The following is a 27,600-nucleotide window of genomic DNA, read 5'->3' as shown; positions in this document are numbered from 1 at the left end:
TTCATTTGCATAATATTAAGGAAAAGAAAAGATCACCTGCAAAGGGCAAGTGCAGCTCGTGCTCCTGCCTGCTTCCAGCGTGTGAAGGAAGCCTGAGCTGCTTCTCCCTTGGAGTTTAAATCATTTCCCAAAGCCACTTGTGACTAATATTTCACAGAGCAAGAACCAGCTGCCAGGACTGAAAAATCCCTCCTCACATTCCTGGCTCTGCTCTTGCTCCTTCCCATGGGCCACTCCTGCTCTGATGCCTGCTGCCACCTCCTCTGCTCTGCTCACCTGTGTATGGACAGGGATTTTCTCTTGATTTGTTTTTATGGTTTTTGATGTTTTCCTTCTTTATTTTAAGCACAGCTGGATCTTTGACCAATTCCTATTTCTTTGTGCTGGTAGTGAAATTACTTGGGGTGGTGAGGGGAGTGTGGAGAAGGCAGCAGAACCATGAGATTGCTTCTCCTGCAGTGATTGAAAGAGAAGTTCCAAGTGCTGGGGCACTCAGAGAGTTCAGTTTGGCTCTGTGGGAATTGAGAGAAGTTTTCCTTTGAGGTGAATGATCTGACCTGGGTTTGGGTGAGGAGTAACCCCAGGGAGGGGGAGAGCAGAGATGCTTTTTGTGAAGGCTCTGCCTGCTCCCTGCCCCAGGAGGTTGGAGTGATTCCTCAGGCTGCTGTCACTTCCAGGCAGTGCATTCCCACCTCAGACCTGGATATTTTATGAGGCTGGCATTTGGATTGGGGCCCAGCTCATTCCCAAGGAGCCCCACACCACTTGGAAAACTTAAACTATATCTGATAAAAAGCCCCAGGAAAGAGAAATGTCAAATTTGGGGGTTTTAGATCCATGTCAGCTTGCATGTTGTGTTTGGGGTGTTTTTGTTTTAGCCACAGTGCCAAATGGTGATTCTGAATCCATGACCATGGATTAAAGATTAAAGAAAGGGCACAGACAGAGGGAAAACCTTTGGTGCATCAAAGATTATTTATTTATAAGACCTGATGCAGTTTAGGTGCGTGGTGGTGCTGGATCAGAGACTTGGAATAAACAATCAGGGAACTCATCCAGAATGGGTCTTTTGGATCCACAGGGGATGTTTGTGATGCTTTATTTCAGAGTATTCCATGTGGAAAACCATGCAATACTACCTCACCGCCACATTTTGAACAGAAACCTGGCCTAACTGGTAGAAAAAATTCTTTTTACCACATTGGCAGATATTTGCAGGGGTTTGCCTGTGTGTGGGTTGTGTTGGGAGGAGAGGGTTGTGGTGGCTGTGAGTTGTGTTAGGAGAGGGTTGTGGTGGCTGTGAGTTGTGTTAGGAGAGGGTTGTGTTGGCTGTGAGTTGTGTTAGGGGAGGGTTGTGGTGGCTGTGAGTTGTGTTAGGAGAGGGTTTGTGGTGGCGTGTGAGTTGTGTTAGGGGAGGGTTGTGTTGGCTGTGAGTTGTGTTAGGAGAGGGTTGTGGTGGCTGTTTGTGAGTTGTGTTAGGGAGGGTTGTGGTGGCTGTGAGTTGTGTTAGGAGAGGGTTGTGTTGGCTGTGAGTTGTGTTAGGAGAGGGTTGTGGTGGCTGTGTGTGAGTTGTGTTAGGAGAGGGTTGTGGTGGCTGTGAGTTGTGTTAGGGGAGGGTTGTGGTGGCTGTGAGTTGTGTTAGGGGAGGGTTGTGTTGGCTGTGAGTTGTGTTAGGAGAGGGTGTGTGGTGGCTGTGAGTTGTGTTAGGGGAGGGTTGTGTTGGCTGTGAGTTGTGTTAGGAGAGGGTTGTGTTGGCTGTGAGTTGTGTTAGGAGAGGGTTGTGGTGGCTGTGAGTTGTGTTAGGAGAGGGTTGTGGTGGCTGTGAGTTGTGTTAGGAGAGGGTTGTGGTGGCTGTGTGTGAGTTGTGTTAGGAGAGGGTTGTGGTGGCTGTGTGTGAGTTGTGTTAGGAGAGGGTTGTGGTGGCTGTGAGTTGTGTTAGGAGAGGGTTGTGGTGGCGGGTGAGTTGTGGTAGGAGAGGGTGTGGTGGCTGTGAGTTGTGTTAGGAGAGGGTTGTGGTGGCTGTGTGTGAGTTGTGTTAGGAGAGGGTTGTGGTGGCTGTGTGTGAGTTGTGTTAGGGGAGGGTTGTGGTGGCTGTTTGTGAGTTGTGTTAGGAGAGGGTTGTGGTGGCTGTGAGTTGTGTTAGGAGAGGGTTGTGTTGGCTGTGAGTTGTGTTAGGAGAGGGTTGTGGTGGCTGTGTGTGAGTTGTGTTAGGAGAGGGTTGTGTTGGCTGTGAGTTGTGTTAGGAGAGGGTTGTGGTGGCTGTTTGTGCAGACAGGACTCCCAAGGAGGTTGGATTTTCCAGAGAGGTGAAGCACAGGTGACATTCCCACCTGAGGCTGTTGTGTGACCTTGGCACAGCCACAGCAGGGCAGCCCACGAGGCTCTGGGGTTTTGTCCAGGGGAGTTTTGTAGGACTCTGCTGCCTGTTCATCCAAAGTTGCTCCTGACCTCCTGCAGCTTTCCATCAGAGTTATTTTGGATAAGTGATGCCCTATCTTAGGCCAGCCTTGGTGCTGCTTACAGCTCCTGTGGCTTGGTGTGTTCCACTTGGAGTCCTGGCAGTCCAGGAGGCAGCAAGGAAAAGGGGATCAGCCCCATGGAGGGGGAAAAGGGGATCAGCCCCATGGAGGGGGAAAAGGGGATCAGCCCCATGGAGGGGGAAAAGGGAATCAGCCCCATAGAGGAGGAAAAGGGATCAGCCCCATGCAGAAGGAAAAGGGGATCAGCCCCATAGAGGAGGAAAAAGGATCAGCCCCAGTGCAGGAGGAAAAGGGGATCAGCCCGAGTGCAGGAGGAAAAAGGATCAGCCCGAGTGCAGGAGGAAAAGGGGATCAGCCCGAGTGCAGGAGGAAAAGGGATCAGCCCCATGCAGGAGGAAAAGGGGATCAGCCCGAGTGCGGGAGGAAAAGGGGATCAGCCCATGCGGGAGGAAAAGGGGATCAGCCCAGTGCGAGGAGCAAAGGGGATCAGCCCCGTGCGGGAGGAAAAGGGAGCAGCCCCGTGCAGGAGGAAAAGGGGATCAGCCCGAGTGCAGGAGGAAAAGGGGATCAGCCCCATAGAGGAGGAAAAAGGATCAGCCCCATGCAGGAGGAAAAGGGGATCAGCCCGAGTGCAGGAGCAAAGGGGATCAGCCCCAGTGCAGGATCAAAGGGGATCAGCCGTGTGCTGGGGGTGGCTGCAGCTGAGCTGTCGGTGCCGCTTCCGTTCCCTCTCCAAACACCGGGCCGGGTGCGAGGCTGGTCCCGCTCTGGCTGTCCCGGTCTGGGTGAGCTGCGGGTGCCGTTCCCGTGGGGTAACCGGTGTCACCGGGCACGGTGCTCCTGGGGTGACCCGGGCAGTCCCAGACCGCGTGTCAGTCCCTGCCCCAAAGAGTCCCGGACCCTGTGCCGGTACCTTTCCCAAGGGGTCGGGGTCCTGGTCCCAGTTCCGAGGGGTCCCGTTCCCGAGGTGTCCCAGTCCCGGTCCCTGTCCTGAGGGGTCCCGGCCGTTCCCGTTCCCGCCCCGAGGCCGCGGGACCGGCGGGCAGCAGCGCCCCCTGGCGGCCCCGCCGCTCCTCTGCCGCGTCCCGCCGAGCCCGGTGGGGCGGGGAGACCGAGCGGGGCCGGGGTGACCCGAACGGGACTGAGGGGACCGAGCGGGGCAGGGGGGACCCGAAATCCGACCTGAGGGACCCGAAGGGGCTGGGTGACCCGCGGGACTGAGGGACGAGCGGGCATGGGGGACCCTACAGAACGGAGGGGACCCCAACGGGGCCGTGAGTCGCCCGCGAACAGGGACCTGCGGGGTCCGAGCGGGGCAGGGGGGACCCGAACGGGGCCGGGGTGAACCGAACGGGGCCGGGGTGACCCGAACGGGACTGAGGGGACCGAGCGGGGCAGGGGGGACCCGAACGGACCGGGGGGACCCGAGCGGGGCCGGGGTGAACCGAACCGGGCCGAGGGGACCCGAGCGGGACCGAGGGGACCCGAACGGGACGGCGGTGACAGCCCCCGGGATGTGCCACCCCCTGCCAGCAGAGCCATCTCTGCGACATCCAAAACTTTCTCCCTCTTTTTTTTCCCTGTTGTGAATTTCAGTCCATTCCCCACTTAACTCCCGCTGTTTAATTTCTATTTTCAATTCCAGCTCCCAGGGTACTCGGTTAATGTAGATTTTTTAAATTCAATGCATCTTGGAGTTCCTCAGGAGGAAAAGTCTCTCTGGAATGACAGACCTGCTGCAGCAGCTCCCTGAACCCAGAGGGGTGGCTGGGCAGAGGGTCAGAATAAAGCGAAACTCATGGCTTGAGATAAGAACTCTTTAACAATTGTAATAAAATGATATATAATAAATAATAACAATAGTAATAATTGTCATGGAAAGGACAGAGGGAAATGAAGCCCAGGAAGCACAAGTGATGCCTGGTTCAGGTGCTCAGTACTGCTTGCAAGTCCAGCAACCAAGAGGGGAGATGGATGCAAAGCTGGTTGGCAGTGGAAGGTGTCCCTGCCAAGGAGGGGGGCTGAATGGGATGAGATTTAAGGGTTCCTCCTCCCAGCCCAAACCCCTCCAATGCTTCGGGGTGTGATAAACCCCAGGAAGCACCAAACTGGAAAAAGGAAAAAAAAGGAGAAAAGCAGGAGGGGGGGGAGGGGAGAGGAGGCAGAGGGGGGAGGAGTGAGGGACGGAGGGCAGGAGGGAAGGGAAGGGGCAGGGACGGTGAGGGAAGGGGGGAGGGAAGGGAAGGTGCCGGGACGGGCGGGGGCCGGGCCTGCAGGCGGACGGGAGGGAAGGTGAAGGGAAGGGAAGGGAAGGGCAAGGGGAAGGGAGTGGAAGGAAGGGCGCGGAAGGGAAGGAAGGGCAGTGAAGGGAAAGGGGAAGGCAAGTTGCAAGCGAGAAGGAACGAAGGAAAGGAAGGAAGGGTCAAGGAAGGAAATGAAAGGAAATGAGACAGAAAGGCACGGAAAGGAAACTGAACTGAACGGACAGGACCGGACCTGTCAAGGGAAAGTCATAGGAAAGGAAAGGACAGGCACAGAAAGAAAACAGGGGCCTCCTTCCCTTCTCCTTCCTTCCCTTCCTTCCCCCTTCCCTTTTCTTTTCCTTCTCTCCTTTTCTCACTGCCAAGCTCATTTTAGTGGTTAATATGACATGTTTTTATTCATGGCTTCTTTACCTCTGTGTGCAATCCCTGCTTGGTTTTCCCTCTCCATCCTCCCCCTCCTCCTGGGAGCCCACAGGTGTTCAGAGTAACCTGAATTGGAGCCTTCAGCCTGAAATGATGGATTTTGTGCCTTTCCCTGCTCTGCCTTGCAGGCACTTTGCCCAGCCAGGAGAAGCCCTCTCAGAGGCAGTCGGAGAGCACAAACTGCAGCCCCTCCAGGAAGAGATCCACATCAGAGAGCACTTCTTCTCCAGGCAAGTGCTGCTCAGGGACCTGGGCTTTGGCATCCCTGGGTGTTCTGAGCTGTGCTGAGACACGGCCTGGCTGTGAGAGCTCCAGCTCATGGAGATCCTGAGTTTGTGTTCTGGTATTTTGGGACAGCCTGGCTGTGAGAGCTCCAGCTCATGGAGATCCTGAGTTTGTCCTCTGACATTCTGGGACAGCCTGGCTGTGAGAGCTCCAGCTCATGGTGATCCTGAGTTTGTGTTTTGGTATTTTGGGACAGCCTGGCTGTGAGAGCTCCAGCTCATGGAGATCCTGAGTTTGTGTTTTGGTATTTTGGGACAGCCTGGCTGTGAGAGCTCCAGCTCATGGTGATCCTGAGTTTGTCCTCTGACATTCTGGGACAGCCTGGCTGTGAGAGCTTCAGCTCCTGGTGATTTCCACTCCTTTTTTCCACTGACATTTTGGGGTACAAGGGCTGTGGGTTGGGCTGTAGAACAGGAAGATTTGAGGTGCTCAGAGAAGCAGCAGCACAGCTGTTCCTCACCAGGTTAAGTTTGGCCTTGTGGAGCTCAGGGCTTTAATCCAGGCTGTGACATTTCAGTTAATTAATGGATTAGAGGAATTAATTAATTCCTCCCTGGGTAAAATCCTGACTCTGGCCCTGCTCTGGAGGCAGAGGTTCTTGGCCCTGGGCAGGTCACAGGAGGATCAGGCCAGGCTGTGCTGTGGAGTTTTCTTACTGACATGTCAGAATCCTGCCAAGGTGATGGAGGGCTGATCCCAACCATCAGTGACTGCCCCCAGCCAGGCCAGAAATGCTCATGGGAGAGAGATAATGGAAGTACTGAAAGTCTGATGGCTTCTCAGCAAATCCATGATACAAGAGCAGATCTTGGGTGCAGGATCTGGGGTGGATGTTGCAGCAGGACAGCCAAGGGCTGACATTCCCTGCAGGTCACTGAGGGTAGCAGGAGAGGCTGGAGTGGGCTCTGAGCAACCTGCTCCAGTGGAGGGTGTCCCTACCCATGGCAGGGAGTGCAACAAGATGGTCTTTAAGGTCCCTTCCAACCCAAGCCATTCTGTGATGCTGTAAAAATGGAATGTGAGCTCCCCTGGGAGTGGACAGAAGAAAATCCAGCAGGTTGACCCATTTTGTAAGAAGCTCAGTTGCAGAAACACTCTGATTAGAACAATTCAGACATTTCTCAGACTCCCAAACTGGCTGCAAATGTGCAGTAAATCCTTGGGATTGGTGCTTAGAACCAGTGATGGTTTCCAGAATTCAGGCATTTCTCAGACTCCCAAACTGGCTGCAAATGTGCAGTGAATCCCTGGGACTGGTGCTTAGAGCAAGTGATGGTTTCCATCTAGGAGGATGTGCCAAAAGTGCCATTTCCTGCCTGTTTGAACAGATGTTTACAGCAGGTAAACAGATGTTTACATCCAGCCTGTGCTGCAGGAACAGTGGGAAAGGAATCTTCCTTTCTCCTCTGCTCAATCCCTTTCTTGCCCTCACTCCCTTGCAAGGGGCAGCTGCAGTTGTGGCTGGGAGCAGGAGGTGAAGTGAGCAGGGCTTTGTGCAGGAGCACTGATAAATCACAAATTTATCACCTCCAAAGCCCCCGAGGTGAGGATGCAGCTGAGCAGATCAGTCCTGGTTGTGCTTTCCATGCCTGTGGAATGTGGGTGGGCTCCAGGGCTTTGTCAGGGAGGAGCTGCAGCTGTCCCAGAGCAGAGCCTGCAGTGCCCCAGCCCCCAGGGAATGTGGAGCTGCCTGAGGGTCCCTGAGCAGGTGAGGAGCCCCAGCTCCATCCCACAAAGGGGAATTTAAATTTATTTATTCCATCTGAAAGGCAGAGCTGGGAGTGTAAATCCTTCCAGTTGTCCTGGATTGTTGGGGTGTCCCTGTCAGCTCACAGCAGAATTCTCTTGTCTGTGTCACCAGGAGAGCATTGTCCAGAGGAGGATTTTTAAATCAAGTTTTGCTGACTCCTTCTCCTCCAAATTGTGTACTCTGAAACACCTTTTTGTTTGCACTTCAATCTCCTGATTTTGGAATCTCAGTGAGAAATTAGTTCTCCAGATTGACACAATTGGAAAAATAGTAGAAAATATTTAAACTAGAAAATACTTCAGGAATAGCTAGAAGGCTAGAAAATACATGTTTGTTTGCAAAACAAAATATATTACATATTACATTACATTACTATAGTATATATTATATTATATTATATATCATATCATATCATATCATATCATATCATATCATATCATATCATATCATATCATATCATATATTAGATATTTACAAACTCCTGACTTTGGAATCTCAGTGAGAAATGTGTTCTCCAGATTGACACAGTTGGAAAAATACTAGAAAATATTTAATCTAGAAAATACTTCAAGAATAGCTAGAAGGCTGGAAAACACCTTTTTTTGTGAAAAACAAAATATATTTTATATTAAATATTATATTAGATATTTACAAGCTCCTGATTTTGGAATTTCAGTGAGAAATGTGTTCTCCAGATTGACACAATTGGAAAAATATTAGAAAATATTTAAACTAGAAAATACTGCAAGAATAGCTAAAAGGCTAGAAAATACATGTTTGTTTGCAAAACAAAGTATGTTAGATATCATATCATATAATACCTTATCATATCATATCATATCATATTTTAGATATTAGATATTTACAAACTCCTGACTTTGGGATCTCAGTGAGAAATGTGTTCTCCAGATTGACACAATTGGAAAAATAGAAAATATTTAAATAGAAAATACTGCAAGAGTAGCTAGCAGGCTAGAGGATATTTAAACTGGTTGTGCTTTATCTCTGTCATCTGACAAATAATCTCCGTGCTGCCCAGTGCTGGAGCCCCTGATCAACCCATTTTGGTGTCTTCCTCTGACAGTTCCTTGACAGCAGGCTCCCCCTGGGCCCCTCTGGCTTAGGCAGATCTGATCTAAGGAGCTGGCCCCAGTTAAACTCCCCTTTTGTGCACTTGGGATGTGTTTATGGGAAGGCAGCATCCATTTCATTTCTCCTGATGGAATGTCATCCCTGAGGAGCACAGGGCAGCTTTGGGAAGCTCTTGCTTTGGAATAAATCCCTTTTTAATGCAGCATAATCTACATGGCTGACCTGGAAACTTTCTTTTTCCAACATCAATCTTCAGCTCTAAAGCATATAACAGTTTCAAAAGTCAGATCTAGATTTACTTCCTGTGCAAATTAGCCTTTCTCTTCTGTCCAGATGCTTTGATTTACCTTTATCCAATCAGTTCTGTCATCATCAGCCTAATCTGTTTGACAAAAAAGCTGCAAGAGCAATGGGAATTGTTGTTTCAGTTTAAAAATATGTCAGATGTTGCTCCATTTTTTATCAGGATTGAGTTTTTATGTGCACAGAGGGTTTTGTATTTTCAATGTTGAATAGAAAGGAACTCAGGGACCGTGTGAACCCTCTTTGCTTTTTGCTGTTAGAGATGGGGGATTGTGTGGGAATAAAGAGAATAATTCAGTGTGAGCAGGGGTGATATGAAATGGGACTAGCTGTGTCACTGGGTCCCTGTCCAACTCCAGAACCTCTTCAGGGAATGTTCTGGGCAGTCCCAGACACAGATGCTGTCTCAAACCAGAGGCCAGGCAGAATTAAGAGAATAAAAAGTTGGGTGTGTTTGCTGAAGGGCTTTCAGGTCCATCTTGGGCAGATGGATCCCTCTAAAAATGGAAGCTGGGTCACAGGTTTCACACTTTGGAGATCAATGTTCCAATGACAGCTTCAGGTGATGAAGTCATTCAGCCCAGGTTTGCTCCCCCCAGCTCAGTTTAGTTTGCAGCTGGAGCTCGCAGTGTATGTGGAGATTGGAGTTAGGCACCAAAGGATTGCAGGACTACAAATATATAAAAATATAAAATATAAATATATAAATAATATGGAGTTTGGAGTTATACACTAAGAATTATATTCTTATTATTACAATTATTATATTGTATATAATATATAGTATATAGTACATGATATATATTATATATTGTATACTGTATATATGTTGTATATGATACATTATATACTATATATATGTTATACATTATATATTATATACTGTATATATGCATTATATATTATATACCTTATATGATATATAATGTATTATATATAATATATCATGTATTATATATCATATATCATATGTATTGTACTAGACATATATTCAATATATTATATTTTAGATATATATTATAGTATGCATTATTTATTATTGTTATATTATATATTGTGGCATCATTATATTTGTTATATATATTATATGATATATGCTATATATAGATTATATATAGTATGATATATGTTATATATAGATTATATATTATATGATATATGTTACGTATAGAGTATGTATTATATATGTTATATAATTATAACATATAGCATATAATATAATAACGTAATATAATTATAATTATATATAATTATATAATATATATAACTATATAGTATATATAATTATATATAGTTTTATATAATATGTATCATATTATATATAATCATAATAAATATATAATACCTATAATTATACTGGATATATAATATAATAATATTATATATTATATCAAACATATATTTATATTAATATAATTTGTTTTCTATATTATTATAGCTATTATAGATATATTATTATTACTATTATTACTATTATTACTATTATTATTATTATTACTATTATTATTATTTGGGCCATAGATATTCTATCCAATATTATTCTGTTAGAATGCCTGTATGATTAGCGTTACACCCCAAGGAGCTGCAGGTTGCCCAGCCCATGACCCCCCCAGTGTGTCCCCCTGTGCTCAGGCCTGTGTGTGTTTCAGGGGTGGCAGTGCCCACCTGGCTCTGCAGGTTGCCCAGCCCATGACCCCCCCGGTGTGCCCGTGTGCCCCCCTGTGCTCAGGCCTGTGTGTGTTTCAGGGGTGGCAGTGCCCACCTGGCTCTGCAGGTTGCCCAGCCCATGACCCCCCCAGTGTGCCCCCCGTGCTCAGGCCTGTGTGTGTTTCAGGGGTGGCAGTGCCCACCTGGCTCTGCAGGTTGCCCAGCCCATGACCCCCCCGGTGTGCCCGTGTGTCCCCCATGCTCAGGCCTGTGTGTGTTTCAGGGGTGGCAGTGCCCGCCTGGCTCTGCAGGTTGCCCAGCCCATGACCCCCCCAGTGTGTCCCCCTGTGCTCAGGCCTGTGTGTGTTTCAGGGGTGGCAGTGCCCGCCTGGCTCTGCAGGTTGCCCAGCCCATGACCCCCCCAGTGTGCCCCCCTGTGCTCAGGCCTGTGTGTGTTTCAGGGGTGGCAGTGCCCGCCCGGGCTGCCCGCCTGGCGCCGGCGGCCGAGGACGCGGTGGACGCGCTGCTGCAGCGCATGGCCCAGCAGCAGGACGGGCCCCCCCCGCTGGACAAAGGCCTGGAGGGGGTGATGGGCAGCCCTCCCTCTGCCAGCCCTGCCCGCAGCCACTCCCGGGACAGAGCCCCGGGCAAGCAGGACGCGCCCGAGGGCGCCTCCCTGCCCGGCGCCTACTCGCCCAGGCACCTCAAGAGGAGCGTGGTGGAGGCCATGCAGAGGCAAGCGAGGAAAATGTGCAATTACAACAAGATCCTGGCCACAAAAAAAAATCTGGACCACGTCAACAAAATCCTGAAAGCCAAAAAGCTGCAGAGGCAGTCGAGGACGGGCAACAACTTCGTGAAGCGGCGGCCGGGGCGGCCGCGCAAGTACCCGATGCAGGCCGTGGTGTCGGTGCAGGCCCTGCAGGCCGCCAGGATGGTCAGCCAGGAGCTGCAGGACAGACAGCAGAGCAGCAGCCCCCTGCACCTGGGGCCGGACACCATCACGGACGTCATCGAGGCCGTGGTGCAGAGCGTGAGCCTGGACCCCGAGCAGCGCAAGGGCTGGAAGAGGAAGAGGTGGCTGCCCGAGGAGCAGGCCAGGAAGAGGCACAAGTCTCTGCCCGAGGATGAGCAGGAGAGCAGTAAGAGGTGATGATGCCCTTGCACTTTTGTACCTCAGTGGGGTCTAGAACGTTTCAGGCCTTGAGGGGATCTTCTGCTTGGTTTTATGAAATGTTCACGTTTTCTGGGAAAATCTAGGATTCTTCTCCTGGGAAGCTGAGAAGCCTCAGAGAAAAAGGAAAACAAGAATTATCTGATTTGCTTCTCCTGTGTTTGGCTCCTTTGGAATGTGGTTGGAGATTGTTTACCAACAGGTGATTGTTTCATTGGTCTCTGCTGTGAGTTCTTTTGGCCAAACAGTGCCAAGCTGTGTCAGGACTCTGTAAAAAATCACAAGTTTTAATTATTATCTTTTTCTATTATTATCTTTCACTATTATCTTTACAGAAAGGTAAATATCCTTTCTGTATTCTTTAGTATAGTTTAGTTTAGTATTCTCTAATATAATATAGTATCATAAAATAATAAATTAGCCTTCTGAAAACATGGAGTCAGGTTCATCATTCCTCCCTTCCAGAGTCTGGGGGAAGTGCAAATACAGTAATGGAGGAGTCAGTGTAGAGGGAACCAGCTGTGGTCTACTCAGGGTTGCTCTTTGTGGTAGCAGGCCCCCAGCCAGGTCATAATTAGCATTGATTCTATGATGTAGAAGGCTGAACTATTGTTTTATTCTTCTATACGATATTTTTAAGAAACTTATCACTTTTTCTAGCCAGTTTGACCCAGTTTGTTGACTAACCAAAACACTACTAGTAGTGTCTAATCAAGAAACTACTCTTTGGTAAAGAAATCTCCATTACACATTCTGCATGTGTCTAGCAGCAGGTGTAGCAAGGATGACAGGAATTGTTTTAATTCTTTCTCTGAGCTTTCTCACAGCTTCCCCAGGAAAATGCCTGGGAAGGTCTGTGCCTGCTCTCTGTGAGCAGAGAGCTGCTGCTGTCAGCCCTGAGTGTGTTCAGGTCCTTCCTCAGGTACTGAAAACACCCAGGTGATCTAAAAATTGGTTGTGTTGGTGAAGGATATGTTTAAGGAGCTGCTAACTGATGAGGTGCCACAGGTTGTTCCTTCATCTTGAGTGGAGTAATGTGATGGTGATCACAGGGGTCTCAGGGTGAGGGAAGAGATGAGAATCTTCACTCTGTGTTTTAGAAGGTTTGATTTATTATTCTATGATATGTATTATATTAAAAACTGTACTAAAAGAACAGAAGAAAAGATTTCATTAGAAAGTTTACTAAGAAGAGAAAAAGAATGAATAACAAGTTTGTCTCTGAGCAAGACAGTCTGGACAGCTGGACTGGGATTGGCCATTAATTAAAAACAATTACATGAGACCAATCACAGATGCACCTGTTGCATTCCACAGCAGCAAACAATCATTGTTTACATTTTGTTCCTGAAGCCTCTCAGCTTCTCAGGATGAAAAATCCTAAAGGAAGGGTTTTTCAGAAAATCTCATAGCTGCAGAGTGAGGAGCCCTGAGGAGCTGTGTGTGCTCATGAGGGTCACAAACACTCCCAGGAGCTCAGGATGTCAAGGAATGCTCAGCACATAGAGAGTGAAGCTGCAGCAGCAGGGGGGAGTTAAGGGGTGCACTGTGCAGTCACTGCTGAAGGCACACACCAGAAATCTCCCTGATCTCAAATCACACTCAGCATCAAGAAACAAACTCTGCCAGCTCTGCTCTGCAGAAGTGGCTGCTGTGAGGGAGCTGCTGGCCCCACGTGCTCAGGGGCTGCTCTGTGCCTCTCCTGGAGGCTCAGGGAAGGGTTACAGAGTGCCAGAGCAGAGAGCAGGAGCTGCCTTCTGAATTACTCAGAGGCTCCAAGGATAAACATTAGCAACACAAACAACATTCTTTTTGGAATAATAACATCACAAAAAGAATCATGCTTTTCTTATGATTATACTTAACCCCCACTTGGTCATGGTCAGTGAATATTTTTTTTGAGCAGTTGAGACACCCAGAAATTCAGAAACATGAACCAGACTCAAAAGAGGAATAATGAAATACTTTGAAATTCTCTTAATGGGAAGGTGATTTTCTTTTTTTTTAATCTCCACTTTTTCTTCCAGTTTCTCTGAGACAGTAGCTGAACCTCCCAGTCCACATGAGGCCCTTGGGAAACCACCTGAATCTGAAAGCCCTGAGCAGCCTTTGCCTCCTCTGAGCCAGCGTGAGAAGAAAGCCCCTCGACCCCCAAAGAAGAAGTACCAGAAGGCTGGGCTCTACTCTGATGTCTACAAAACAACAGAGTAAGTGAAACAGAGCAAAACTGCTCTCTGACAATGCAGGGAAAGCTCTTTTTTCACCTAGAGCCATAAAGAGCTTCACTCATCAGGAGGTGAACTAAAACCATCAGCTTAATTGAAGCATGTGGAGAGTGATGGTAATTGTCAGACCCTGAGCCATGAGGATGTGAAATGTGACCCCAGTCAGAAAGCAGCCTTGAGGAAGGTGAGAGATTTATTCAGGAGCCTGAATGGTCCTGGCCAGGCAGGTGCTGGGAGAGCTGGATGTGTGCAGGTTGTGAGGGTCTTCTCAGTCAGGGTCACCATTGGTGACATTGGGGTCCCAGGATGAGGGAAGAGATGAAAAAGTTGACTCTGTGTTCAGAAGGTTTGGTTTAATTTTTTATGATATATATTATGTTAAAACTATACTAAAAGAATAGAAGAAAGGATTTCTGTAGAAGAATATTCTACAGAAGGATTTCTGTAGAAGAATATTCTCAGCCAGAAGAATTCTGGCTAAGAATAAAAAAAGAATGAATAACAAAGATTTGTCTCTGACTGAGACAGTCTGGACAGCTGGGCTGGGATTGGCCATTAATTAAAAACAATTCCATGAGACCAATCCCAGATTGCTGTTGCATCCCACAGCAGCAGATAAGAATTGTTTGCATTTTGTTCTTGAGGCCTCTCAGCTCCTCAGGAGGAAAAATCCTAAGGAAAGGATTTTTCCATGAAACATGTCTGTGACACAGGGTGGCTGCAGAGAAGGGGTCAGTAGGTTCCTGTTTGCATTGGCTGAGTGGTGACAAGTGGTCAGAAAGAATTTCAGCTATGCACCCAGCTCATTTCACAGCTCAGTGAAGTTCATCTCTGTTGTCTCTGAGATGTTTAGGGGAGAAAAATCCAGCATTGCTTGATTTTTCCCACTGGCTGGTTTGCAGCCTGATGTCCACTAGGATGTGGACACCTCCCTCTGTCCCTTCCCTTTGTAGTCACACATGTTTTCTAATGCCTAATTCTGAATTTCTAATTTCTGAACAAATCACTTGAAGTCAGGAATTTGTGCTTCTGTTCCAACATGATCTGACAGATTGAAAAGAGAGAAAATTTGGCACCTTCTCACAATGTCACAGACCACTTTAAAATGTTTCAGAGACCTCTGGGAAACTGCCAGTGCAGGTTATCAGCTGCTCCTGCTGACATCTCTCCCTGTGTAGTGTGAAGGAATCAGTGAAAGGGTCGAGACTAAGGAAGAAACAGAGATCTCAGTGTGAGCAAAGTGAGGCCACTTGAATTTTATCTGTTTGAAAGAGATGTGCTGAAACTTTGTCACTGGGATGGTCTGGCACTGCTGTACACACTTCAAACCTCACAGAGGTGGAGCTGAGAGAGTCTTCTCCTTTTCTTGAGTGTAAATATTTGGAACTTGGAGTGTTCCTGAGTTGGAAAGGACCCACAAAGATCGTGGAGTCCAACTCCTGGCTGTGCACAGCCCCAACCACCCCACCCTGCTGCCTGAGCTGGGTCCAAACCCTCCTGCAGCTCTGGCAGCCCGGGGGCTGTGCCATCACCCTCTGGGGGAAGAACCTCTGCCTGCTACCCATCCTAAACCTGCCCTGGCCACTCCCTGGGGTGCTGTCACTGTCACAGAGGGCAGAGATTGGAGCTGCTCCTCCCTGCCCTTCAGGGGGGACTCCCAAATCCCAAGGCTTGCTTTGTCTTCCCTTTGCCTCCACGTGCTGAGTCCTGCCCTGCTCTGCTGCTGGCTTTGGGATGAGCTGCTCTGGGCCTCCCCATCCTCACAGGGAAGAATTTCTTCCTTGCTATTCCCAATTGTTGATATCTCTATCTCAAATTTTGTTTTCAGCTTGCATTTCCCCTTCACTAGTTAAACAATAATATCACTTTTTTTTCTTGAGCCATCTTTCTGTGACTTGTCCAGTTCTTAAAATAAATCCCTTAAAAAACTTCAGTAGGCTTCAATTTCATTTAATCTTTGGTCTGTTTAACATTTAGAATGTTGCAGGACTGCAGTCCTAAATATAACCACATCAGATCTATTTTCCAAGGTTTGTTGTTGGCCAGGAGGAGATGTTTATAAACACCAGAGTCCAGAGCTGGCACCTGCCTGACCCACACAACCACTCTCATTCTTTCTTCCTTCAGAGGGATGTCTCATTGATTTTTTAACTCTGATTTCTGTTCTTTTTTCTGCCTTTCCTGATGAACAGAGCAGCAGATGAATGTTTGCTCTTAGGAGAGCTCTACATGTCCAGTTCCTCAGCAAAACCACCAGACTCAATCTGCTGGTCCTCTTTTATTTGTGTAGCTTTAGTTATTAATTTTAAATCACATTTAAAGTCGGTGGTGTCCTGTTGGGTGTTGCCTTTACATCATTAATGGAGAAACCCCCACTGTGGAGGGCTGGGATCAGTGTTTGACAGGCAGCCTGGAGAACACCTCTTCATTCCTCTCTTGCCTGATGCTCCAGACATTTGTGCCTCACCTGAAGCAGAAAATGCATTCTTGCAAGTGACAGCTGCTCCCCATGGTGACATTTTGCTTCTGTCCCTGTCCTCCACAGCCCCAAGAGTCGCCTGATCCAGCTGAAGAAGGAGAAGCTGGAATACACCCCAGGGGAGCACGAGCATGGGCTCTTCCCAGCCCCCATCCACGTTGGTGGGTACCTCATCTGTGTTTGCAGTGTTGGGGGACAGAGGTGGCACTGGGGGGGTGCTCAGCTTCTGCTTCTCTCTGGTTTTTATCCCTTGCCAGGTCACTCGTGGCTTTTGGCACATGAACTTTGCCAGCTCATCCCCCCTGTGTTCCCCAGTTTGACTCAAGAAGGTTTTTTTTAGCTTAAAACATTGCTCTTGGTTTTTTGGGGGTGTCAGAAAATGCCATTCTAGCTGAAAACTTGCTTTAACTGTGATAGTCCTTGGATGAAATGCAGAGCAATAGTCTCCACCTCAAGGTAAATTATGGCCATTTAAATCCCAAGAGCTGGAATGATGAATTCCCCCATGTCCCCCCCATTAATGGTGTCTGTCTTTACACAGGGATAAAAGGGTGAAAGAATTTAAAGCTTTGCTGTTAGCTTTGCTTTTATTTCATCCCCATTTTTAGGTCTTGGGTAGGAAAAAAATGGGATTTAGGATTTCACAGAATCATGGGATGGTTTGGGTGGGAAGGGACCTTACAGATCATCTTATCCCACCCTGTTCCATGGAATTCCAGAGCCCAGCTTGCTCCAAACCCTGTCCCTGGCCTTGAACACTTCATAGCCAGGTCTGTCCCAGGCCCTCAGAGGGGATGGAGCTCAGGATGCCTCTCCTGGGGCAGGGGGATGGTCCAGAGCTCCACTGTTCACAGCTCTTACCATTTCCCAGGTTCAACCTGGCAGCATTGAGTAATTTCCTGATTCTCAGGGAATTGTTCCAGCTTTTGAAGTGCTGTGATTGTTGCTGCAAGTCCTGTCAGGCCCAGCAGCTTTGTGGAATTCAGGAATCTTTGTCCCATCAGACACGAGCTGTCCCTGCTTTGTGTCTGTAACTGAACCCAAGGCAGAGCACTTGGACAGATCTGTGAGGATCAGGAGCCACAGAACAGGTTTCAGAGCTGAAGGTGACAATTTAAATTCTTCAAGATGTGCCCTTGCTCAGCTCCTTTTTGAGTAGGCTGATAAAGCCAGGTTCACAGTGTTGGTCCTGCCCTGCAGCTCTGCCCTGGCTCCAGGGGTGCCTGGGGGTGGTTGAAGCCCAGAGCAGTGACCAGGACACCCAGGGAGGGCTGGGGGCACCTTCCCTGTGCTGGGGGCACGGTGCCAGGGCACCTGAAAGAGCCTTTTGTGTGGCCTGCTGAGGTCATGGAAGTGAAAGCAAATTCCCAGCAGATTTAGCTCTTTCCTGGAACCTGCTAGGGATGAATAAGGCATTGAAAATGGAAAGTAATTTAGGGGTAAATTGTAAGGAAAACATTACCATTTTTATTTTCCAGTGGTGAGGGTATGCATGTGAATTTATATGAACCCACAGAGCATTGCTGGAGGAATATAAAGGCATTTGTTAACAGTTAGAAAAGCTGGGGGAATAAAAATCAGCTTGGGCCTGACACCTCATCCTAAACACTCTGCTCCCTGCAGTTCTGTGCCACAGGATTCCAGCAAAATGATCAGAGAATGCTGAATCTTGGCTGGAGCTAAGCAGTGTCAGCCCTGGGGACTGGTGTGAATGATGTCATGGGTCTGTGTCCTTTAGGGGTGACAGGGAATGAAAGAATGGAGCCAAAATCTGCAGTGAAAGCAGGAACTCCTGTCTAAAACGAGTTCCAGTTCTTGCTGAAAATACAGATCCCCTTGAAGCCTTTCCAGAAAATCTAGGAATGGATTTGCCAAGTCTGAATTCATTCTTAAATCCCTTCTGGTAAAGGTCACGGGAACAGGCTGGGAGACTCTTCTCAAAACTGATTTGATTTCTTTGAGTACAATATTGGGATTTAACAGCCTGCATGGGCAGTGCAAGTCCTGTCCTGGCTGTTAAAGTGTGGGGTTGTGCACAGGAAAACTCAGGAGAAATTGGCAGCTTCGAGGAGAGGGCTGGGGTCAGTCCTGATGGGGGCTGGGGTCAGTCCTGGTGGGGGCTGGGGTCAGTCCTGATGGGGGTTGGGGTCAGCCCTGATAAGGGTTAGGGTCAGTTCTGATAAGGGTTGGGGTCAGCCCTGATGAGTGTGAGGGTCAGTACTGGTGGGTGTTGGGGTCAGCCCTGGTGGGTGTTGGGGTTGGGGTCAGTCCTGATAAGGGTTGGGGTCAGTCCTGATGAGTTCTGTGGTCAGCCCTGATGGGAGTTGGGGTCAGTCCTGATGGGGGCTGGGGTCAGTCCTGATGGGTGTTGGGGTCAGTCCTGATGGGGGTTGGGGTCAGTCCTGGTGGGGGCTGGGGTCAGTCCTGATGGGGTTGGGGTCAGTCCTGATGGGTGTTGGGGTCAGTCCTGATGGGGTTGGGGTCAGTCCTGATGGGGGTTGGGGTCAGCCCTGATGGGGGTTGGGGTCAGTCCTGATGGGTGGATGGGGTCAGTCCTGATGGGTGTTGGGGTCAGCCCTGATGGGGGCTGGGGTCAGCCCTGATGGGGGTTGGGGTCAGTCCTGATGGGTGTTGGGGTCAGTCCTGATGAGTTCTGTGGTCAGCCCTGATGGGGGTTGGGGTCAGCCCTGATAAGGGTTGGGGTCAGCCCTGATAAGTGTTGGGGTCAGTCCTGATGGGGGTTGGGGTCAGTCCTGATGGGGGTTGGGGTCAGCCCTGATAAGGGTTGGGGTCAGTCCTGATAAGGGTTGGGGTCAGCCCTGATGGGTGTTGGGGTCAGTCCTGATGGGGGTTGGGGTCAGCCCTGATGGGGGTTGGGGTCAGTCCTGATAAGGGTTGGGGTCAGCCCTGATAAGGGTTGGGGTCAGTCCTGATGGGGGTTGGGGTCAGCCCTGTCAGGTATTGCAGGTCAGTTCTCTCAGGTGCTGTGGTCAGTGCTGTGGTCAGTTGTTTCAGGTGTTGGGGTCAGTTCTGTCAGGTGTTGGTTGTGGTACCCTCACAGGGCTGTGATCAGTGCTCTCAGGTGCTGTGGTCACTTGTTTCAGCTGTGGTCAGTTCTGTGGTCAGAGCTGTGGTCAGTTGTTTCAGCTGTGGTCAGTTCTGTGGTCACTTGTTTCAGCTGTGGTCAGTTCTGTGGTCAGTGCTGTGGTCAGTGCTGTGGTCAGTTCTGTGGTCAGTGCTGTGGTCAGTGCTGTGGTCAGTTCTGTGGTCAGTGCTGTGGTCAGTGCTGTGGTCAGTTCTGTGGTCAGTGCTGTGGTCAGAGCTGTGGTCAGTGCTCTGGTCACTTGTTTCAGGTGTGGTCACTGCTGTGGTCAGTTGTTTCAGGTGTGGTCACTGCTGTGGTCAGTTGTTTCAGGTGTGGTCACAGGTGTGGTCAGTGCTGTGGTCAGTTCTGTGGTCAGTGCTGTGGTCAGTGCTGTGGTCAGTGCTGTGGTCACTTGTTTCAGGTGTGGTCAGTGTTCGGTGTGGTCAGTGTTTCAGGTGTGGTCACTGCTGTGGTCAGTTGTTTCAGGTGTGGTCACTGCTGTGGTCAGTTGTTTCAGGTGTGGTCAGTTGTTTCAGGTGTGGTCACTGCTGTGGTCAGTTGTTTCAGGTGTGGTCACTGCTGTGGTCAGTTGTTTCAGGTGTGGTCAGTTGTTTCAGGTGTGGTCACTTGTTTCAGGTGTGGTCACTGCTGTGGTCACTTGTTTCATCTGTGGTCAGTGCTGTGGTCACTGCTGTGGTCAGTTGTTTCAGGTGTGGTCACTGCTGTGGTCACTTGTTTCATCTGTGGTCACTGCTGTGGTCAGTTGTTTCAGCTGTGGTCAGTTGTTTCAGGTGTGGTCACTGCTGTGGTCAGTTGTTTCAGGTGTGGTCACTGCTGTGGTCAGTTGTTTCAGGTGTGGTCACTGCTGTGGTCAGTTGTTTCATCTGTGGTCAGTGCTGTGGTCACTGCTGTGGTCAGTTGTTTCAGGTGTGGTCACTGCTGTGGTCAGTTGTTTCAGGTGTGGTCAGTTGTTTCAGGTGTGGTCACTGCTGTGGTCAGTTGTTTCAGCTGTGGTCAGTTGTTTCAGGTGTGGTCACTGTGTTCAGTGTGTTCCCAGTGCTGTGGTCAGTTGTTTCAGTGTGGTCAGTTGCTGTGGTCAGTTGCTGTGGTCAGTTCTGTTTCAGTGCTGTGGTCACTGCTGTGGTCAGTTGTTTCTGTGTGGTCAGTGCTGTGGTCAGTGCTATGGTCAGTTGCTGTGGTCAGTGCTGTGGTCAGTGCTGTGGTCAGTGTTTCAGTGTCGTCTGTGGTCAGGCTGTGGTCAGTGCTGTGGTCAGTTGTTTCATTGTCAGTGTGTGGTCACTGCTGTGGTCAGTTGTTTCAGGTGTGGTCACTGCTGTGGTCAGTTGTTTCAGGTGTGGTCAGTTGTTTCAGGTGTGGTCACTGCTGTGGTCAGTTGTTTCAGGTGTGGTCACTGCTGTGGTCAGTTGTTTCAGGTGTGGTCAGTTGTTTCAGGTGTGGTCAGTGCTGTCCAGGCTTGCCCGTGGCAGGGTCTGACCCAGCTCCTTCCCATCCCTCTTGGGCAGGACCTGGTTCTGTGTCCTGGGGGGGTTCCCTGGGCCTGCCCTGACATCCAGAACGTTCTCTGAGGCTTCTGCCCCTCTCCTTTCTGCCTGCAGCCCTGAGAGGCCCTGCCAGAGCCTGGCCAGGTGCCTGGGAGCAGCTCCCACTCTCAGGAGGGGGCTGTGAGTGTGTGCCCCTCACCAAGCTCTCTGTGCTTGCAGGGAAGTACCTCAGACAAAAGAGAATCGACTTCCAGCTGCCTTACGACATCCTCTGGCAGTGGAAACACAACCAGGTAGGAGATAAGAGCTCGCTGGGCTTGCCAGAATTGGGATCAGGAGGAACCAGCAGCACTCAGAGAGAGCCTGTTCACCCATCCCAGCTGAGGGAGGGAGAAGGGATTTGCATATGGATTTCGTGGTGAAAATTCCCCTTCTTCCAGCTCCTGCAAAATAGCAACCCTGTGAGTTCCTGCTCTGAGAAAAGTCAGGAATTTGGCTGCAGACTTTTATTTTGGCAGTGCTGCTTTGTGGGGAGCTGGTTTCAGACACTCCTCGGGAGAATTGGGATGTACTGCCAGCAGCACTGAGAAATTTCAGGCCTTATTTTTCTTGGATCAATCCCAGCAGAGTGGAATTTATTTTTCACTTGCAAGCTGAGATTTTCATACTGAGGAAAGGAGAGAAACTGTTTAACAGTCTCGTTCTTTTTAAAGAGCTTTAAATATGTGCAGGCTTAAAAATAGGATTTTTTTTTTTATTATTTTTTTTATTGCCTGAGATGTTTCCACCAAGTGATTTAGCATAGGATTTAAGGGAGAGCCTTCCCTCAGATGTGGAAGTGAGCAGGACACACTCCCAGGGGCTGTGGCTCCAGCTGCACTCCAACACCTCTGGAATCTCATCCTCAAGTCAGGAGCACTGGGACATTTCAGCCTAGGACACTTTCTTGCCATGTATTCACAATGGCCTGTCTCATCTCTTCAGTTTTTTATGAGTAATAAATACATGAATTTGTTCCCTTGACATTTTCCAGCTCTCCCTGGAATCTTTGAGGCCCTTGCAGAGGAGTTTCTCTGTGCAGGGGTGTGGAGATGTCTGGGTTGTTCCTGTGGCCCACAGGGCTCACTGAGGGAAGGCTCTTAGTGCAGGAAATAGAGAATAATTGGAAATTATTCCTTAAAGCTTCTTTGACAGGCTGGAATTTATATGAAATTAAGAATTGTGATGTAAGCTCTCCTTTCCCTTCTCAGAGAAGATGAATCTGCATTTCTCATGGCTCCCCCCTGTCCTCACAGTTCTTAGAGAATCCCAGGATCCTCTAGATTGGAAAAAACCCCTTAAGATCATCCTAAATCAGCACCTTGATTTTTTGTTTTCACTTTTTTAAGCACTGACACACGGTGCTTGCACCAAAGATGGTTTCTCCAAAGTAGCTAAAAATAATTCCTCTTCTGCTAAGCCCTGTTCAGAGGAGCCTGTGCTCAGGACAGCTGTTTGCCACATTGCTCTGGGCAGACAGAGTAAATAATGGGGTGAACAAACTGCTCCACTGTCTCACCAAGCCCAAATTCTCCTTTCTCAGGTCCTTTTTGTGACCTGTTTGTTAATGCAGGCTGAGCCCAGGGAAGGGAACACAGATTTCTAGTAGTGATTACAGAGCAGTTGCCCATGTACAGAACATAATTTCCCTGATCCTTTTGAATAACAGATGCACTTATGCAATGTATTAAAATTGTCTTTCTCTTCCTTTTAGCTGTATAAAAAGCCAGATGTCCCACTTTATAAAAAAATCCGTTCCAGTAAGTAAAATCTTATTCCTAAACTGTGGAATTTTCATGTGACACCCTCCTTTCTGTCCTGCCCTTTGTCCTACCAAAGACTCTTCCACCTGCTCTTTTATTTTACTTTACTGATTGGAATGAAAATCCTGTAGATAAACAGTTCTGGTTTTTCACCTGAAAAGAATTCTTTTCCCTATTTGGGTTTGGTTTTTTTTCTTTTTTTTTCCTTTTTTTTCCCCTCCAGATGTTTATGTGGATGTCAAACCTCTCTCTGGCTACGAGGCCACCACCTGCAACTGTAAGAAACCCGAGGATGACAGTGGGAAGGGCTGTGTGGAGGATTGTCTGAACAGGTGAGAAATGGATGGTTTCTCATCATCTCCTAGGAGCAGACTTGTGCTGGGTGCACCCAGCAGCAAAGGGAGGGAGATTCCCAGCTGGAGCCTCCTGGAGCAGCTCTGGGCTCCCCCAGATTGTCACTGCTGGGACCCAGCAGGGCCCTGCTGGCCCCACCACGCTCCCAGTGCTCCCAGTCAGACCAGTTCCCTCCCAGCTCAGCCCCAGCCCTGGCATGGTGGAGCAGCCACAGGAGCAGCTCCAGCTCCCTGGGACCCTGGGCTGGTGTCCCCACCTGGGCTGTGTCCCCCCCTGAGCTGTCTCCCCTCCTGGGCTCATGTCCCCTCCATGGCTGGTGTCCCCCCCGAGCTGTGTCCCCTCCTGGGCTCATGTCCCCCCTGGGCTGGTGTCCCCCCCGAGCTGTGTCCTCTCCTGGGCTCATGTCCCCCCCTGGGCTGGTGTCCCCCCCGAGCTGTGTCCCCTCCTGGGCTCATGTCCCCCCCTGGGCTGGTGTCGCCCCCGAGCTGTGTCCCCTCCTGGGCTCATGTCCCCCCCTGGGCTGGTGTCCCCCCCGAGCTGTGTCCCCTCCTGGGCTCATGTCCCACCCTGGGCTGGTGTCCCCCTCCTCCCCCCCTCCATGGCTGGTGTCCCCCCCCCATTACTGGTGTCCCCTTCTGGACTCGTGTCCCTCCCTGGGCTGTGTCCCCCTCCCTGGGCTGTGTCCCCCTGCTGGGCTGGTGTCCCTCCCCATGGCTGGTGTCCCCCCCCGGGCTGTGTCCCCTCCTGGCCTCATGTCCCCTCATGATTAATTATTGATTTCTATATAAATTCAGAATATTATATATAATTTGTATACATGATTATATTTATATATTTAGATATTTATTAAAATATATTGTATTTCTATATCATTATAACCATATATTGATATATTCTATATTTATAAACCATTTCTAGATATATAAAATATATATTTATATTATTCTATATACACATATAATTATATATTAATATATTATACTATATTATATTATGACTCTATGTATATTTATTACATTATATTAATATAACACACACATTAATATTATATATATATATAGTATATAATAGATACTTATATAATTTCATGTTATATATTTATAAATTATATTTTATATGTAGTTATAAATATATTTTAATATGAATTATTTTCTATTTTATATAAATATGTATTTATGATTATATAAAATATATATAAACGTATATATACATTTATATATAAATGTATTTATGATTATATTTAAATTTATATTATATAAAATATATTTTATATAAATATATTTAAATTTATGTACTTATATATTTTATATTTATAAATATATTTTATATATTTTTAAATATTTTGTATTTTAAAATTTTTTTCTATTTTTTATATTTTATATTTATAAATATATTTTTATATGTTATAAATGTTTTATGTATAATTTATGTGATGATTTCTATATTTTATTATGATTTCATCTCTCTCTTTATTTAATTATTATTTCATTTATTATTTCTTTAGTGGTGATCTCTCCATGTCTGACTCTGTTCCTTGCATGGCAGCTCCCCGAGCTGGCTCCCCCTGAGCTGTGCTGTGTGTTGCAGGATGATCTTTGCCGAGTGCTCCCCCAACACGTGTCCCTGCGGGGAGCAGTGCTGCAACCAGCGCATCCAGCGGCACGAGTGGGTGCAGTGCCTGGAGCGCTTCCGGGCCGAGGAGAAGGGCTGGGGCATCCGCACCAAGGAGCCCCTGAAGGCAGGACAGTTCATCATCGAGTACCTGGGGGAAGTCGTCAGTGAGCAGGAGTTCAGGTAGGAGGATTGCTCTGCTGCTGGGGCATGGAGGGATCACAAATGGCCTTTAGGGACATGGAGAGTCAAACTCTGGGTAAATGCAGTGCAGAGATCCTTGCAATGGGTGACTTGTCACATTGGTACAGATTTTATGACATTTAGTAGTAATTGTAAATGCATGTGGTGATTAGATTGGGAAATTCTGATTGGTCACTCAGGCTGGAACAAAAGGGAGGATGAGGGGGAAAGGAAGGTTTAGAATTCTGGGGGTTTTGATTGACCAAGTTTTCTCAGTCCAATATTGAGGGGTGATTAATGTTTGAAATGGATCATCTGCCCTAGAAATGCAAAATGCATTTAGCATGGAAGGCTCACAAGTGACCTTTAGGGTCATGGAGAGTTAAACTCTGTGTAAATCCAGTGTAGAGATCCTTGCAATGAAGAACTTGTAACATTAGTACATATTTTATGACATTGAGTAGTAATTGTAAATTCAACTCTAGGTCAGGCATGTGGTGATTAGATTGGGAAATTCTAATTGGTCACTCGGGCTGGAACAAAGGGGAGGATGAGGGGGAAAGGAACGTTTAGAATTCTGGGGGTTTTGGTTTAGAATTCTGGGGGTTTTGGTTTAGAATTCTGGGGGTTTTGGTTTAGAATTCTGGGAGTTTTGGTTTAGAATTCTGGGAGTTTTGGTTTAGAATTCTGGGAGTTTTGGTTTAGAATTCTGGGAGTTTTGGTTAACCAAGTTTTTCCCAGTCCAGTATTGAGGGTGATAAATGTTTCAAATGGAGCATCTGCCCTAGAAATGCAAAATGCCACAAGTGGCTGGGTCTGAAGTGAGAACTCTGCAGGATTTGGGCTGCACCAGGTGGAACTGAGGGGCAGAGTGGGGCTGGAAGGGGCAGGAAAAAGAACAAGTTGGAAACATTAAAAGAAAGAAATTGTCTTGTTAACTCCATGGGATATTTGAGGTTGGAGGGACTTGCTGCTCTCAGAGCTCCACCAGAAGGCAGCTGCATTCTCCTCACATAGAAACAAGCTCTGACTCCTATCCCTGTGCTCTTGTGAGCCATGGATGATTCTAGAACCTGCCATTCCCCAGAAGGAAGCTGGTTGTTGTACACATGCATATACAGACACCCCAAGGAATGTATACTTGCATTTTCTCTTCCCTACATGAAATGTGTACAAGTAATGTGCAGAACCCAAAAGGGAGCATGCCAGAAGAGCAAATTCTAAATTCTCACCCAAGCTCTGTCAGTGGCCTTGACTTATAAAAATTGGTACAATAATGGTTCTGTCAGTGGCCTTGACTATAAAAACTGATACAATAATGGTTTTCCTCCATCTCCAGGTGTAGGGTTCTGTAAAATATAGAAGATTATCATTGCTTTTTCTTCAAAACTGTCTTGGTTTGAAAGGACAGGTGTGTGCTAAGGAAGGCAGGAGCCTCCCCTGAAATGGAAAATGTAAACCCCCCTCCCTCTGAATCGTTATGATTTTGAAATTAAGGGGGGGCTCTCAGGGAAAGCTATGGGAGCAGGAATAACAGTTCTCTACTAGGGAAGGAAATTTAAAAAAGGAAAAAAGATAAACAATGCAGTAATACAAAACAACCCTGCCAGAGTCAGAATAGACCCTGTGTGTCAGGGTGGTGGCACAGCCCCAGTACAATCCAGGGGGGTCAGGGAAAGCCCATGGGGTCGCGGTGGTGGCACAGTCCCATCCCAGGGGGGGCTCAGGGTGGTGGCACAGTCCCATCACCAGGGGGGCTCAGGGTTGGTGGCACAGTCCATCCCAGGGGGGCTCAGCGGTGGTGGCAAGCCCAGAGGGTGTGGCTTCAGGGCAGGTGGTGGCACAGTCCCATCCCAGGGGGACTCAGGGTGGTGGCACAGTCCCATCCCAGGGGGGCTCAGGGTGGTGGCACAGTCCCATCCCAGGGGGACTCAGGGTGGTGGCACAGTCCCATCCCAGGGTGGCTCAGCCCTCCTGCAGTGCCAGCTGTGGTTCTGCTGGAGCAGGGATCCTGCCCAAGGGGGGAGTTTTCCTCTGGAGCTCCAGGGCTGCTGGAGATGGGCCTGGGCTCCCTCTGGGAATGCAGGGCAGGAGAAAGCTGCTCCTCTGGGAATGCAGTGGGCAAAGGCTGCTGGGGTGTCCCAAACCTCAGATTGTGTCCAGGTAGGAATGTTTGAAACCTCAGATTGTATCCAGGTAGGAATGCTTGAAACCTCAGATTGTATCCAGGTAGGAATTCAGGCTCCTCCCCTGGGCGGAGCATCTCACCATGGGATGATGGAATTTGATCAGCCATGCAGGGACACTCAGTGGCCATGGACAGAAGATAATTAATAATTAATGGTCCATTAACAGCAGATATCTCCTGGAGGGAGGATTGGTTGTGCAAGAGATAAAGAGAACTGCCCAGTGAACAGCAGAGAGCTGCCCCACAAACAGGAGCAGAATACACACACCCATTTCCAACCTAGGACAAAAACCCTCTCTGAGATGTGCTCTCGCTGTGCCACTCCCTGTGTGCTGTGTGGGTCAAGCAGAATGACAGAGCTCACCCTGTGTCCCCCCAGGAACCGGATGATTGAGCAGTACCACAACCACAGTGACCATTACTGCCTGAACCTGGACAGCGGCATGGTCATCGACAGCTACCGCATGGGCAACGAGGCTCGCTTCATCAACCACAGCTGCAACCCCAACTGTGAGATGCAGAAATGGTGAGCAAAGGCATTCTGCTCCCTGCAGGACCTGTGCACCCAGAGACAGAGAACCAGTTCAGCTGAGGGAGTCAGATCTAAAAATAGGGAGGGAGTTGTGGTATGCACATTCTCTGAGCAGAGAGAGACATAATTCTCTCTCCTGGGATTTTTCCTGCAGAAGGCAGCGAGAAGTTTAGAGAAGAAGAGAAAACAATTCTTATCTCTGCTTGCTGCTTTTCTTGTTT

General features: G+C 48.3%; 1 protein-coding gene and 1 long non-coding RNA gene across 26 annotated transcripts in view; both read left to right on the top strand.

The window, feature by feature from the left end:
• ASH1L (ASH1 like histone lysine methyltransferase) overlaps positions 1 to 27,600 on the top strand; it is a 79,095-nt gene that overhangs the window by 28,843 nt on the left and 22,652 nt on the right. Inside the window, exons 4-12 of the mRNA XM_050984925.1 lie at positions 5,296 to 5,397; positions 10,706 to 11,393; positions 13,446 to 13,625; positions 16,189 to 16,283; positions 20,929 to 21,002; positions 22,463 to 22,508; positions 22,735 to 22,843; positions 24,453 to 24,659; positions 27,227 to 27,373. Coding sequence (XP_050840882.1) covers positions 5,296 to 5,397; positions 10,706 to 11,393; positions 13,446 to 13,625; positions 16,189 to 16,283; positions 20,929 to 21,002; positions 22,463 to 22,508; positions 22,735 to 22,843; positions 24,453 to 24,659; positions 27,227 to 27,373 — 1,648 coding nt within the window. The remainder of the gene's footprint in view (positions 1 to 5,295; positions 5,398 to 10,705; positions 11,394 to 13,445; positions 13,626 to 16,188; positions 16,284 to 20,928; positions 21,003 to 22,462; positions 22,509 to 22,734; positions 22,844 to 24,452; positions 24,660 to 27,226; positions 27,374 to 27,600) is intronic.
• On the top strand, positions 19,313 to 20,889 carry LOC127060766 (uncharacterized). Of its 25 annotated transcripts, none has more exons than XR_007780071.1 (6): positions 19,313 to 19,537; positions 19,663 to 19,824; positions 19,999 to 20,060; positions 20,135 to 20,184; positions 20,529 to 20,578; positions 20,641 to 20,889. It is a non-coding gene; the product is annotated as an uncharacterized LOC127060766 (long non-coding RNA). The 25 variants fall into 25 exon arrangements; XR_007780055.1 differs by having other exon boundaries at positions 20,529 to 20,609; positions 20,641 to 20,888; XR_007780072.1 differs by lacking the exons at positions 20,135 to 20,184; positions 20,529 to 20,578 and adding an exon at positions 20,185 to 20,234 and having other exon boundaries at positions 20,579 to 20,889.

The sequence above is a fragment of the Serinus canaria genome, chromosome 25, assembly GCF_022539315.1.
Source record: "Serinus canaria isolate serCan28SL12 chromosome 25, serCan2020, whole genome shotgun sequence".
Taxonomy (NCBI): Eukaryota; Metazoa; Chordata; class Aves; order Passeriformes; family Fringillidae; genus Serinus; species Serinus canaria.
Note: the sequence above shows the minus strand (reverse complement) of the source record. Positions and strands in the feature narration are given on the sequence as shown.